Source organism: Cicer arietinum, chromosome 4 (assembly GCF_000331145.2).
Source record: "Cicer arietinum cultivar CDC Frontier isolate Library 1 chromosome 4, Cicar.CDCFrontier_v2.0, whole genome shotgun sequence".
NCBI classification, from domain to species: Eukaryota; Viridiplantae; Streptophyta; class Magnoliopsida; order Fabales; family Fabaceae; genus Cicer; species Cicer arietinum.
The window spans coordinates 19,720,073-19,735,074 of NC_021163.2; the positions used below are offsets into that span (position 1 = coordinate 19,720,073).

General features: G+C 27.6%; 1 protein-coding gene and 1 long non-coding RNA gene across 2 annotated transcripts; one reads left to right on the plus strand and one right to left on the minus strand.

Annotated features, from left to right (window-relative positions):
* The first annotated feature begins 8,598 nt into the window (after window positions 1-8,598).
* LOC140919920 (uncharacterized) lies at window positions 8,599-10,183 on the plus strand. The gene is made up of 3 exons (XR_012162583.1): window positions 8,599-8,740; window positions 8,891-9,018; window positions 9,911-10,183. It is a non-coding gene; the product is annotated as an uncharacterized lncRNA (long non-coding RNA).
* Window positions 10,184-10,700: 517 nt separating this feature from the next.
* Window positions 10,701-14,640, minus strand: LOC101499262 (peroxidase 21). The gene is made up of 5 exons (XM_004497432.4): window positions 14,500-14,640; window positions 13,218-13,366; window positions 12,816-13,004; window positions 12,520-12,685; window positions 10,701-11,181 (listed from the first exon to the last, which is right to left on the minus strand). The coding sequence occupies exons 1-5, from the start codon at window positions 14,564-14,566 to the stop codon at window positions 10,772-10,774; spliced, it is 981 nt and encodes a 326-aa protein (XP_004497489.1). The 5' UTR covers window positions 14,567-14,640; the 3' UTR covers window positions 10,701-10,771.
* Between the last annotated feature and the right edge of the window lie 362 nt (window positions 14,641-15,002).

Genomic DNA, 15,002 nt, shown 5'->3' on the forward strand with positions numbered 1-15,002 from the left:
CAGAGCAGATTCTTTGATAACGATGTAGATAAATTTTGAACAACATGCTGTGATAGATAGTTCGGTGAAGCTGAAGATCATTCTCTGTTTATGATGCAGAATGATCTTGTTGTTGTCTTTTCTTGTATTTGCTTGATTCTGCTCTTAATTAAAATCACTCAAGAACACAAGTTAAATTAACATAACATTTAGAATCATAATTAACATTCTTAATTAACCTTTGTTTATTTTCATCAAAACTTTAAAATAGAGAGTTTGTCTCAACAACACATTGCTACGATTCTAGGCACATTGCTCTGGACAAAAAATTGTGCTACTAAATGCACTGTAGCACATGGTTGGACACAATGCTCTAAAGTGTTAAATAAATACTTTTTTTCATTTAAAATTGTTATCTTTCTGATTTGACTTGTCATTTCCACCCTTTTACGGTCTAAATTGGATTTTGGTATACTCATCAAAGTTATATATATGAGTATAATATTTCATTTGCAACTAATGTAACTTCATTTGGACGTATATAACTCCATATATGATTAAAATATTGCACAAGGATCATTAGAAATGACAATATAATCTGCACCTGCGAATGTCCACCCAAACCTGCTTGATTTGGGTGGAGAAAATCCGCTTTGATTGGGTGCGGGTGCAGATTTTCCCTGAAATTAAAACTCGGGGACGAGGACGGGTTTTGGGGTGGTGATATCCACCCCGCACCCGTACCCGAATCCGCCCCGCAAGTGATATTATTATATTTTTTTAATTTTATATGCATATAAATATTTGATATACTTAATATTTTTTTAATCTTATCTATATAGAATTTTTTTTAATTTTATTATTGTCTAATAAAAATCATTTTATTATATTAATTATAATAAATATGATTTTTAAATTTATAATTTTATATATATAAATAGATGCAGGTGTGGGCGGAGAAATCCAAACCCTATTGCGGACGAAGATGAGTGTCTAAATTTCTCAGCCGCTATGAAACGGAGACATGTGCAGGTTTTTTCCGATTAGTCGGGTGCGGGGGTGGAGAAGGGAAAATCCACCCCCGCTCCGCCCTATTGTCATGTCTAAGGATCGTGTTACTTTTTCACCCAAATTTAGCAGTGCGTTAATTCAATGAAACAAAACAAAACTACACAAAATAACTAGTTAATCATGAAAATAAAAACATAAATATATTATTTTTTTCGTATGACCATTTATTTAAAATAATTCTAAAACAAACATTAAATTGAAATAAATAAGTTAAACAATTGACTTAAAAAAACTCTAAAAATAATAACAATTGACTTAAAAACACTCTAAAAATAATAACATAGGTACGTTTATCAATATTTTATACCATTAGTGATGAAAAAAAAACTTTATTTTATTAATGTAAACTCAGACAATAATCTGCAGAAACTCAACAAAAATCCAGAAATTCATCCAAAGGAGTTGTAGCTTGGTTGCGGCTATAAATTCAAAGGGCAATAAAATGAATTTCGAAGACACTTTTTGCATTAATTAACAAAGAAAGAATAGACAAATTGGATCTTTAAATTGTAGTTGTAAGTCAAATTAATCTCTAATTTTTTCAAATCTACAAATATATCTTAAAATTGTAAAATAAAAAAAAAAAATAAAAAAAAAAGCACTAAACAGTATCAACAACTCATCTATTTGTTTCAAATTGAGCAAGGCTGCTGACCCTGCTGTTGATCAGTCTGAAGAGATCATTGGTATGTGTTTTACCTCTTAAGATCCCTCAACTTTTAGTTTTTCAATTAACAATACTTTTAATTGTTATCCTTTGAATTGGATAGTGGATTTTGGTGCTACTTCTCACATTTGTTTTAATCTTGATTTTTTTTAATTCCTTTACTTATTTGTCAAATAAATTTGTCACTTTGACAAATAAATCAAAGGTCAAGGTTATAGCAATTGGCAGTGTTAGTTTAAATTCACTAATTCCAGTTTTTTTTTTTTACATAAATTAATAAAATAAAGAGATATAATATTAAAAATGTCAATTATTTAATTAATAATATTGTTTATGTGATGAGTTCAGCTTGTATTAAGTCTAGTCAGGTCTTATACGTCATTAAATTTGAGCCATTTCAACATAAAATTAAATGAGGAATCAAATTAAAAGTTTCGAAATTACATACGATCTAATTGAAAGAAAATCTGTTTACATGGTTAAAATTAATGTGGTCTATATTTTGAAGAGAACTTTTATATATTTAAACCTTACAAATATCGATGGTATTAAATAGATTTAATTTTATAGTATATAACCATACTAAATCAATATTTAATTTGATACACAATTGAAGGAGATCTTAATTGCTTTCATAAATTATTTATAGATGAAAACTTATTTTCCTAGCTTCTTCCCAATTATGCCAAATGATCTCTTTTTCGTTTCTTTCCTTGATTTTTTACCAGATGTTAGGCTTCCTGTACACTTCAACAAATATAGAGGACAAATTCTTCTCTTATATAATCATTGAAATATCAAAAGATAAATTGTTTTCAAACTAATCTCGTTCTTTTAATTTTTCTTTTATAATGACAAACATTATAATTTGATGAACAAATTTGCATTTCTTTAAAATACTAATTTTTTTTGTGGAACATCTTTATAAGAACTCCCCCTTAAGACAAAAAAAAAAAAAAAAAGAAAGAAAAACAAGAGTGTTTAACTCCATAGAAAATATGAATATTTCTTAATAATTTAAAAGCTCTCCCTTAATTTGATAAACATAAACATTTAAAATAATATCACAAAGATATCATATTGATATCAATAAATTAATAGGTCAAATAAGTTGTGTCGTGTATGTATATGTATGATATCATTTCGTATAGAGTTTTTAGTTTGTAACAACCCAGTCTTACTAAACCCGTTGTAGCTGAAAATGAAAATATATGATTGAATGTTACAAAAAATGGTTGGATTATTGTTATCATAGCTCAAATTAATTTTTTATTATAAATTTAGATATATATTTATTTTTTATTTCTCACAACGATTAAATTTCCAAAAACAAATTAGTGTTATACTCAATTTCTAATTCTACCATATAATAACAATATACAATGTATTACGTTGTTATCATCAAAACACTAACATGTCTTGATTTGAGAAACTCATGACAAACATAATATGAATAAAAGATTAGAAGAAGAAAAATATAGTTTTTGAGTGTTATGTATGGTGGAACTTACATGCCGAACAAGTCAGCATGCATGGTACGTTTGTGATGTTATTTCTATATTCAGGAAAATCAGTTGAATCATTACAAACTGTGTTAAGAAGCTTGTATCATATCAAGAGAATTAAATTAAATTTTGAGGAAAAATGTGAATTTTGCTGCAAACATATAATCACATAATTGTAAATTTGCAATAGAAGATAAATGATCTGCAACAAAATCTTCATGTATTATCTGTGAAAATAATTTCGCAGGAAAAACGTTAATTTTTAGTAGTGATATGAGAAAGATAAAAGGGTTAATTGCAGTTTTGGTCCCCCTATTTTAGCTGAATTGTAAAAGTAGTCATCTCATTTTGTTTCTCTCCAGTTTTGGTCCTCCGACAGAATTTTGGTTCAAAACTTGATGAAGTTTCAATTTTTTAAGCCGCACCATGCCATTTATGATCATAGATTTCACTTACAATTGTTGCAAAACGGGATCTTAAAATATGGTCTGACTTAAATAACCGGAAAAAAAAAAAAAAAAAACAAACTTCATCAAGTTTTGGACCAAAGTTCTGTTTGGGGACCAAAACTGAAGAGAAACAAAATGGGGGTGACTACTTTTACGATTCAGCTAAAATAGAGGGATCAAAACTGCAATTAAACCAAGATAAAAATACTTTTTTAGAATATATTTAACCACTACTTTACTTTCTTATTTGGTGTTATCTTCTCTCATCTTTCAACTAGTAGTATATCTCTACTTTACTTTCTTATTTGGTGTTGATCTTCTCTCATCTTTCAATTAGTAGTATATATGTGTAATAAACCAACTAATTAAAACTTAGTAAAATACATATTATTAAATTTGAAATAGGGATTTTTTTTATTTAAAGTTAAATTGATAAGGAGGGAACAAGAGTAATAAGAGATAAAGGCCAGGGACAATTTGGGAAAATCCTTCTTTTTCCCTCCCATAAATCCTGGACATTTTCATCACGGTCGTTCTGTCTTCCTTCCAATAAAACAATTTTGGGAAAAACCCCAGTTGTTACTATTTACCTTCTTCTCTATATTCTCCATTTACAATTAGAGTTCTCCATTTACAATAGTTCTTTTATCATGTGAGATTGGTGGATTAGATTTTATTAAAATGTCTGAAAATGTTTAAATAAAGGGAATGGAAGAAAAGAAACAAATTAGTGAGAGAAAAAAAACAAAGAAATTCATCACATAAGAATTTCATTGAAAATTTGAGTTTATCTCTATTAATTTAGAACATGCATGCAACTTATCTATGTTTGTGTGATGTTATGAATTAGTTATGTGTTAGGAAATTTTAATTAGATACACAAACTTTAATTATTATTATTATTATTATTATTATTATTATTATTATTATTATTATTATTATTATTATAAAGCACAATGAAATTCAACACAAAGAAAACAATTGATGTAAGTATATAATTTATTAAAATGGTAAACATAATATAATCTTAAAAAAGAAATTTAGTCCTTTATTGACTGAAGTCTTTGACTTTGATATAAATAATATAATATTTATTAAAGTAATTTAAAATTTATATTTGATATTATTAAATTAAATTAAAATAAATATACATCCATATGCATTTATTACTAGATTTATTATATATACATACATATACAACATGAAAAATATACTTATTGATCTAAAAAGGATCGTTGAAGAATAGGAGGAAGATAAAAAAAATGATTAATAAACATAAGTATATTTTGACAATTTTGGTCGTGATTCTTCTATTCTCAATAGGTATGTAGTTAATTTTTATAATAGAGTTTAAATTTTCTCTACATTTTTTCTTATGCGTATTAGTTCACTAATATTACTCTTCTTAATAGGTATGGCCAAAATTGTACTTCATACGGAGAAATGTTTTTCCAATTGCGACCAATACCGTGATTGTAATTCATTTTGCATTAGTCAAGGCTACGTGCTAGGGGATTGCACTCTAAAATTCAATAATATTTTAACTTGTTGTTGTCACAAATTTTGATAAACTTGAAAGTTAAATTTGAAGAAAACGTTTATGATTGTCAAATAAAACATGACAAGTTATCACTTAGTGTGATTGTCAAATTAAGCATATTTAATGAAATGTAAACCTGATTTCTTTACACATATTAGGTACAATATTAGGCATTTAAAGGGCATAATAATGGACGCATATTTCAATTAATGTTTGAAGCAATACAAATTTAAAATTTGAAGTGATAATTTTGTAGATAAAATTACATAAGTGATATTTTAACATATTTTAAATATAACTCTGTCTCTGAATAGATGATTTAAATATTTTTATGAATTGACTATTTCACTCTTAAAATATACATGTTGAACATTTTAATTTACATTTAACTCCGTTAAAAAAACACACGGACTCATAAACCAAAAATTCAAAAAAAAAATCCTAAAACAAAACTCAAATTAAAATCATTTAAGTTTTCAGATTTCTTCAAACTCATAATTTGAAACTCATAAATGCATATGTTGTTCCACCAATTCCAAAAACACATATAAGAGCCATCAAGAATGACATGAAATGGGTTAATGATAACACATTTCCCCTATCCATAGTTCGATGAATTGATTTATCGTATAACACACAAGCTAGATCGAATCTAATTATGAATGTAAAGCTAGATCGAGAGAAAGGAAAGTATAATTGGAGATTTTCTTGGTGTAAAATGATTGGTTTGAAGAAACTTAAAAACTTCATTTATTTTAATTAGGATTTTAATTTATGGGTTGATTAACACGACGGTTAAAAGGAAGAAGTCAATTAATTTTAATTTAAAATTTTATTACTTAAAAAAATTTGGTGAGTTTAAGAGTATCTCCAACGGTGAACTCAACATGAGTTTATTAAATATGATGTAATGTGTCACATCATTTTAAAATGTAATTCATTTATTTTTTACTTTAAATGTGAATTTTATTATTATTAAATTATCAAAATATCGTTTATTTTTTGGAAAACCGTGATAACAGTTTGACACAACTTCAAGTAACTGAATTTTACGTAATTACAGACTGGCGGATGAACTTATTTAAGTACTGTTGGTGTTGGAGATACTCAATTCCTCCATGGACATTATGAACATGACATTATTTTAAAAACCACATTTTTTTTAAATTCAATTAAAAAGAAATTAAAAAAGAAAAAAGAAACTATATATGTACGTGCTTTGAGATTGTAATACCATTTTCCAAAAAAAGAAACTTATAAGGTCAACTTGAGAAATGAGTTAGATTTGAAAAATTGTTGACATAATTTGTCTAATTTGTAATAGTAAATCACAAATAGGGGTAAATATGTAAAAAGTATTTATAAATAGGGTCATTTTAATTTCAGCTTGAGATGTATCAGACTTTCATGTTTTTTTTACATTTTTTAATTAAATGAATAATTTCAAACTTCTCCTCTCTTATTTATAGGATTCACTGAGATTTATTTTCACCCTTTTTAAAAAATTTAGCAGTTGGAGGCATTTCAAGTGCAACTTAATACCAAAGAAAAAAACTTCAAATTTAATTATTTAGTTATAACGTATTAGGACCTTTGTTGTATTAAAAGCTTATCTAAAGGTTTAATTTGAGAATTTAGTTGGACTATTGTACCTTATGAATCTATTTGAACAATTGTAAACTATAATTAATTGATAGTTGAACTATTTTAAATTGATTCGGATTATTCTTTATATTTACTTAGTTCTAATATATTAAGATGTATGGATTGAGATGTCAAATTTTAGATAATTGGTGTTGAATCTTACAATATGATTATATAAATTATTTAAATAAACTTAAAACAATATTGTGATTAATTCACATCGCGATATGGGATTCTGCAACGGTCAAAATCATTAAATTCTTAATGCGACCGCTATAAAAACATTAGCAAATATTTCCTTCATGATGTAAGACCTAATTGGTCTATCTCTAAGGAATTTTCCCACCAAGCAAAATTGTAAATGGCATGAAGCCTCCCCTTCCTTATATATATATATGGATGGACAACATTTTGTCTTCGAGTTACACATGTACTCTCAATCTCTAAAAGAGTGTCAATAGAATGTTCCTCTTTTTTTAATTCTTGTTTTGTTGTTCGATTTGGGTCCTTTTGGACCTTAATCGCTTTTCAATAATATGAAGTATTTTTTTCAAAAAAAATATATTTATTAATAATTTAAAAAAATGAAAACTAAAAATATTTTCAAAAAGTAAATGAAACAGAATAATATTTTTAAACATGCACTTGATGGCCTAATATAAGTAAGAAAACAAAAATGCTAAATGATATTTCTCATATATGTTATTTACATGAACACAAAGTCTAGATCATCGAAGTCTATGTCGTAGAGAAAATCCTAATGTCATATAACCTAGTAATTGTGAATATGTGTAATAAAGTTTATCATGTACCTATCTAAACATTTAACTTATATAGTGGTCATATATATAGGATCAGACTCTCTTCTTTGTTTGAAGTCCGATATTAATTTAGGTGTGTAGTATTCACAGAGTATTCATGATATCTACTAATGATTGAGACATTACAAATTGAGGTAATGTATATTATAATTCATACAACTGATGGACCCAATCTTAACCGACCTCTATGATCTAGTGCGTCCAAATTAAAATTTTGTTGTTTGACACTAAGCTGGTGGAATTATTTGTCTCTAACTATAGTTTTTCGTTCCATCGTGTAACTCAATAAATTGATATCAAACACAACTCTAAAATTTTAAAACCAAAAGGGGCATATGCTTAGGATAATCAAGTGGTTGAATAGATTAGTAACGAAGAATTACAACAATAAAGGGTAATCAATTTTCACATGTTTGGTGAGGTGGCAACGTCTGATTAATACATGGCAGTGTTTAGTCTCAACACATGCAGTAGTGTGAGTGTTTGCAAGCAAACACTACACCTTGTCCATGTCATGACAGATTTCAATTATACACACATGGACTTGTCTCAACCACATTTCATTTCATCATCTCATTTTCTCCTAACTAAATTTGTTGACCAATCCTAAAAATTAATTATTTTAATCAATCTCATTAGAATTAAAAAACTGATGAGAATTTAGGACAGAGAAAACATGTATGTTAAATTTGGGATTCATATATAGGAGCATTAATATCCTAAACCTACACATCCACACACCACACCAACATCTGACAACTTATAATTGCTATGTGGATGACAACGATTTTAATTAATACTATATTGCCAAGAATTAAAGCTTAATAAAAATAAATAAATAAATAAATAAAGATATACAGATCTGAGACACATTAGTTAACTATTGTTCTTGGGCGCTTTTAATAATTCATTTTTCCACCTTATAAATGACCCTAACTTTTAAGTTTAAAATAAAAAGCTTCAACAAATTTGGAGCATGCCAAATAATAATATGGAGCATAGGTCTACCTTCACCACCTCCTTCTTTCTTTTTCTCCTCCTCGCTCTCCCTTACTTCTCAAGAGGTATCTACATCTTTTAAACTATATATCTATATTATATATTTAAATTTTTTTACAACAATATCAAATTATCATATAGTAAGGGGGTTTAATTAATTTGTTGGTGGTACTTATTAATTCTACTTATTATATATGTTATTATTATTATTGCAGGGGAATCGGAAGCAATATTGGGAACAGAGATATATGAGATTGATTATAAAGGTCCTGAGACACACTCCTCGGTTCCTCCTCCTCATCATTCAGCTCCAAAGAAAAGCTTAGTCAGAGCACCAAATAAGGCAAGTGTGTATCTTTATTTTAAATTATGCTACCCTTCTTCAAATTTAATCATGATGTTATATTTCATTACATATATGCCGGTTCAGTTAATTAGTTAGAATGAGTATGATAAAATTGTAATCAAAAGATACAAGTATTTGTATTGTACTATAGACATAGCTAACTTAATAATCATAATTGAATTACCAAGAGAGAGACCATTTCTCCACTTGTCACTAATCAAAGTTCAAATTCAAATAACTATTAGGAAACCTTATCACAATAGATAAAATAGTGAAGAGTAAAGGGTTTAATCATGTATTTTGCTAACGAGTGATATTAAAACATTTATTAACAAATCAAAATAAAAGTTTTATATTGAAAATAATTAATTTTTAAAGAGTTGAAAATATAAATTTTAATACATTTGTATTTGATTTTTTCTATTTTTGGTTCTTTATAATAAGTGCTCCAAGCAAGGTTGTTTAATAAGTTAAAAAATAATTTTTTTTATAGAAAATGGTGTATCTAATTCATTGGATTAATATTTTACTTTATTTAAAATTCTGAAATAATATTTTTAGAGCACTTGTTAACAAGATCTTAATTATAAACAAAGTCGAAGTAAAGTTCAATTTATTTAGGCGTCAATTTAGATCATAAACCCTCAAGTGGACCAAAGTTGAATATGCAAAAAAAAAAAAAAAACTTTCAATTGGGCCTATCACAAAATATTCAAGTTGAGGAAGAGTTTTGAGTAAAATAAAATGTTTACGAGCAAGGTGAAGTGAAGTTTAAACCTAAGATTATGAACTATCAAACTTAATCCACTAAACACCAATATGCAAAACACTCATCCAATCAAGTCTGTATTATATACATCTAAACATTTAATTTTCTTCTCCACTGCAGATTAAGAAAGTCAATGGATGAGGGGAAGCTTTTAAAATTAAATGGATCGACTTGTACTACTTCTCTCATAAAGAAATACTTAGAGGAAGTAATGAATGGAGAGTTTTGTATGGTTTTCCCTATAATTGTTTTTTGATACTAGTATGGTTTACCTATAATTGATAACAAGAAAAACTTCTGCATATATTAATGCTTAACAAATGATCAGATCACTAGATCATTTGCTTGAACTTTTGGTTCGTAAATTGAGTATACATATTTTATTTATCTCAATTTTATCAGTTAAATAATGAGTAGATCAATCACAAATTGATATTGCTTGAAAACATTGCCACACTTTTTTCTTTTTTTTTTTGGATGCCCATGCTACAAGGATCATATATGAGATAAATTTTAAGACAGATCGTGTATGTCAGATACTTAAATATTATTTGAATTTTTAGTTAGAATCTAAGACTAATCTAAGACAATTATTTTTATTTTTTTTGGTTTGACATGTTGAATTTCAAATAATACTATAATTTTCTCTAATTTATCAAGTAATTGTGTCAAGTAAAAATTTGAAAATTTGTTAACTTATATTTATGCATCTCATCTCTCCCTCATTATGCCACAAGTTTTTATCATGATCTCAAAAATCAATTATTTCATGGTGTTTAACTTGAAAGGTGGATCAAATAAAGGTAAATTATAGTTATTGCTGAAGCAACATTTTTTTTAGGAGTTGAAATCAAACTTAATATCGGAGATATGCACTACTATGCACTAAACCATAGTATAATTAAGAAAGTAGTGGCAAAATATAATGTTAATTAAGCTCGATGGCATAAATTATTGTATGCAAAATGCAAGCAAATCTAGCTAATTAGCATTAACATAGCGACAATCCTTTCTAATTTCACCTTGATCATCGGCAGTAAGAGGATTATTCTCAGACAACAAAAGAACAGCCCTTGAGAATTGTTGACGGAAGTAAGTATTATCATCAGCCATCTTTTGTACATAAGGTGCTGTTATAGGGTCATTGGCCAATTCTTCATCGACAGTGAGAAGACCCTTATGTTGCAAGATGTTTTTGTAGTAGTTGTTGTCAATTATCATGGGAGTTTTTAGATCGTTCCTTACATATTGGACAGCTTTTGGATCTGGATTTGGTGTTGGACACCTACGTTTGAGATAGGCAGCATGTGTAGGGTCTAATGTTGTGTCCACTGTGGGGTATAGTCTATGTACTATATTCATGCAGTGTACTCTTCCCACTGAGTGTGCTCCTGATCAAACAATTGATATAATAACAGATTCAAACAGAACACAATTGGTTGGTTAAAATATAAACAGAACATAGGAACTACAATAAAAAATTGGTCCATTCTTAGAACATCTGCATCTAATATGAATGAGTCTCTACAAAATAGTTCAAAACTGAACTTTTATTATTTTTTGATAAATTTAAATAAATTATTACATCTCTTTTTTTATTTTTTTTAATATGAGTCTCTTTTATGACTTGGTATCGTGAAACTATCAAGAAATAAGTTGGACCAATTACATACAATTACATTTCATTGGATAAATATTAATGGAAATGTTCCACTAACTTTTAACATAAAAATTGATTAGATCGATGAGTAAAAAAATAATACAGGTTACTACATGCAAATAAAATGCTTATTTAATTAAACAACAATGTTAATATTTTTAGTTTTTGTTTTAATCTAAAAATTGAGTCCTAATAAAAAAAAATAATACAATTTTAATAATTAAAATTATTTTAAAATGTTATATTTTTACCGAATGAAGCGCAAAACAACTCAAATTACACAATTGAAATCATAAATAACATCTCAATACAACTTAAATCTAATTTCATAGTGCATATTTAGGTGCAAATATAAAATTTAGAGTAGTCCGAATGTAAAAAAATATAGATTTGAATGCAGTTTTTTAAAGTTCGTGTATATTATAAAATAATATAAAATTGAGTCTCTCACTAATTAGAGATCATGTCGACTAATGGGCTGAAAGGACACATTTATAACCGGCACGTTAATATATCATATTATTTTTTTCTATTTCTTTTTCTCTCAACGTGTCTAAAGGGTGTATGGGTGTACACTAATAATTCTTCTTAATTAAATTTCATTCCAATGACATGGTTGGATGTGATAAGAGTAAACCATCATTTTAATCCATGAAAGTATAAATTGTTATCATTTTAGTATTTGATTCAACAAAAACTCGTAATAGTCATCGAATCACTCAAACAGTCTCTGAAAGTTAGATATAACTTAAGTATAGACCGTTGTTATTTTGATGATTTGAACACTAATTTAATTTTTTTTCCTTCTGAATTAGAAACTCAAAATAGCAGTGTCTCATACTTTCAATGACTAAAATGCTATTTGGCAATGAGTGCTACACAAACTTAAGTTTTGTTTAGTTTGTGCCTAAAGTAGGCGTCCTTACATTAATCCAATACTTAAAAGGGAGTGGTAATTTATTTTATGCAATATTTGACTTTTGAAAATAAATTAATGTTAATGTATTAGGAAATAACTTTGAGTTGATGTTTAACAGAAGCCAATTAGCCAAAGAGGTCAATGTGATACCTAAAAGAGCAACAGTGGCTTCAACGTCAACGCCAATGGCTTGAAAACGAGAGAGCACTAAGGATATGGAGTCATTGTGGTTGGGAATGAAGTCTTCCACCACCTTAACGTAGCTTTCTTTGCTATCTCTTCGTCCACTCTTCATTTCAATGTTTGGACCTCCCAACTAAATAGCACCAACATCAACACACCCAATGTTAATAATTAGTCATACTATTTCTAAATTAATTCTCTAAACAAATATACATTTATTTATATAGAAGAAAAAAAAATCAAGGATGTGAATATAGACATACCATGGCAATGCCGTCTCTAGCGGAAAGAGCAACAATATCAGCGCATGAAACCGTCAAGGGGCATTCTTTCTCAACAGCCGCTTTGATGGTGTTGACATACTTGAAGTTTCTCATCCCAAAACTTCTCTCGGATGTCTGTTCCGATACTACACCGTGCACCGTTTCTAAAAGTAGGGATGCATCGCATGCCTGCATAAAAAACCACATATATACCATTATTAATTGTTTTTTATACTATTAAAAAAATCAAATTAAATGAGATAAATTTAGAGACAAAATATAAATTTTCTCTTTAAATCCGTGTTAAATTTAGTGATGTGAAAATTAAAGAAAAATTTCATTTTTTTCCACTAATTTATAAACAAGTGTTGGTATTATATATGTATTTATATTTATACCCACCTTGACTAGGCAATCATGGAAGAGATTTCTAACCCACGAAATGGCTGTGTTTCCATGCTCGTTATATAGTTCAGTGACTTGTTGCTTGATGATCTCTTCCGCTTTTGGGCAGCTCTTGGAGTAGTAGTTCACTTGTAGCTGGCTTTTCCCTATGCATCAAATTAAATACATGACATTAATAATTAGAGAATAAACATAAGTATAATTAAAAATGGTTAGGAATTCATAATGAGTCCACAACCCATTTGGATTTCATGCATTCCCCTAATTAATTACACAATTGTTAAAAAACCGTCTATTGTGGTCCTAGTTTAAAAGTGGACTCGCTGTTTTTAGTAAATTTTAGTGAAATATTAAATCTCTTTTCAATTATTTTTATTATAAAATTAATTTGTTATCAGTGAGTGTAAAGAATGGTCCAATTGTTGACTACTACAATATGTGATTTCCTATTCTTAACAATAGAAAAATTGGATCTGTCCATGACACACTTATATTTTGCTAAAAATATTATACTCAACAATTAGAAGAAGAAAAATATAAGTATCGCATTCAAATAAAATAAGTCAAACAAATAGTATGGAAAAGAAGAAAGAAAAAAAAAACAAGATAGTATTAATATGAGGTTTTGTAATATAAGTTTAATCCAAAAATCTAATTAGATAGTTGACATATCTATTTTGTCATCCACTATATTCACACGTCATACTCAACGGACTTGACGTAAAGAGAAGTATTAAAAAATGTGTGAAAAAAACTAAAAAATAGTTTATGAGAATTTATAAAATTGAAATATGTTTTATACACATAAAAGTGTGATTTAATATTAATTATTTATCGTAGAACTTAGATAAGTTTTTCACTAGATAATATATATAAATAAAAGTTTACAACGAAAATTATTAATAATTATTACAAAATACATAGCTATAATGCTTAAATAAACTCTAACTTCATAAGAATTTTTTTAAATTATAGCTATTCTCTACGAGATTTCATAATCTAAAAAAATATTTAATAATTTTTTTATTATCAACACTATTAAATATATAATTAATAAGTGATTCCACCACTCATTTAATCGGAAGTTAAAATAAAATAATAGTTATATTATCAAAAGAGTTTAGTGTTATCTTGTGGAGCAAGAGCCTCCATTGCTTATACAGTAGATCCACCGTTGATATATATATATATATATATATATATAATTAAGTTGTCAGTTGTCTTAAATCTAGCTAAATAAAACAAGGAAAATGACAGAGTTAGTAGATGGTAAATGTACCCAAAATAAAATGTAGGAGGAGCAATAGAAAGAGGAAAGAAGAATTAGAACGATGCTTGGTGGCCATAACTAGCAAGTTGAAATGTCTCTCTTGTTATGTAGAAGAGGGAGTTTGAAAGCCTTATATAGAGATGTTTGGAGTGCACAACTCAATTAATTAAATTAGCTTAATTTGGTTAGGAAGAGTAGAACTGAAGCCTAATTTGGGCGGCACACTATATAATATAAATCCACTACGCAACTTTCTTTGACATTTTTCACCTCACGCTCGTGGCCCCACACTGCTGCAACTAGCTAGTGCTTATATAACAATAGATACAACACCACAATCACTAATCTGAAGTAAATTATGATGCTAATGTTTAATTAACATATAATTAAATTGATGGGTGAGCTAATAAACTAGTAAAAATAACATCAGCAATACTAACATGGGTCAAATCAGAAGAAACTTTAAAAATTGGAGCTACTTAATTAAGTAATTTTGTCACTTAAAACATTTA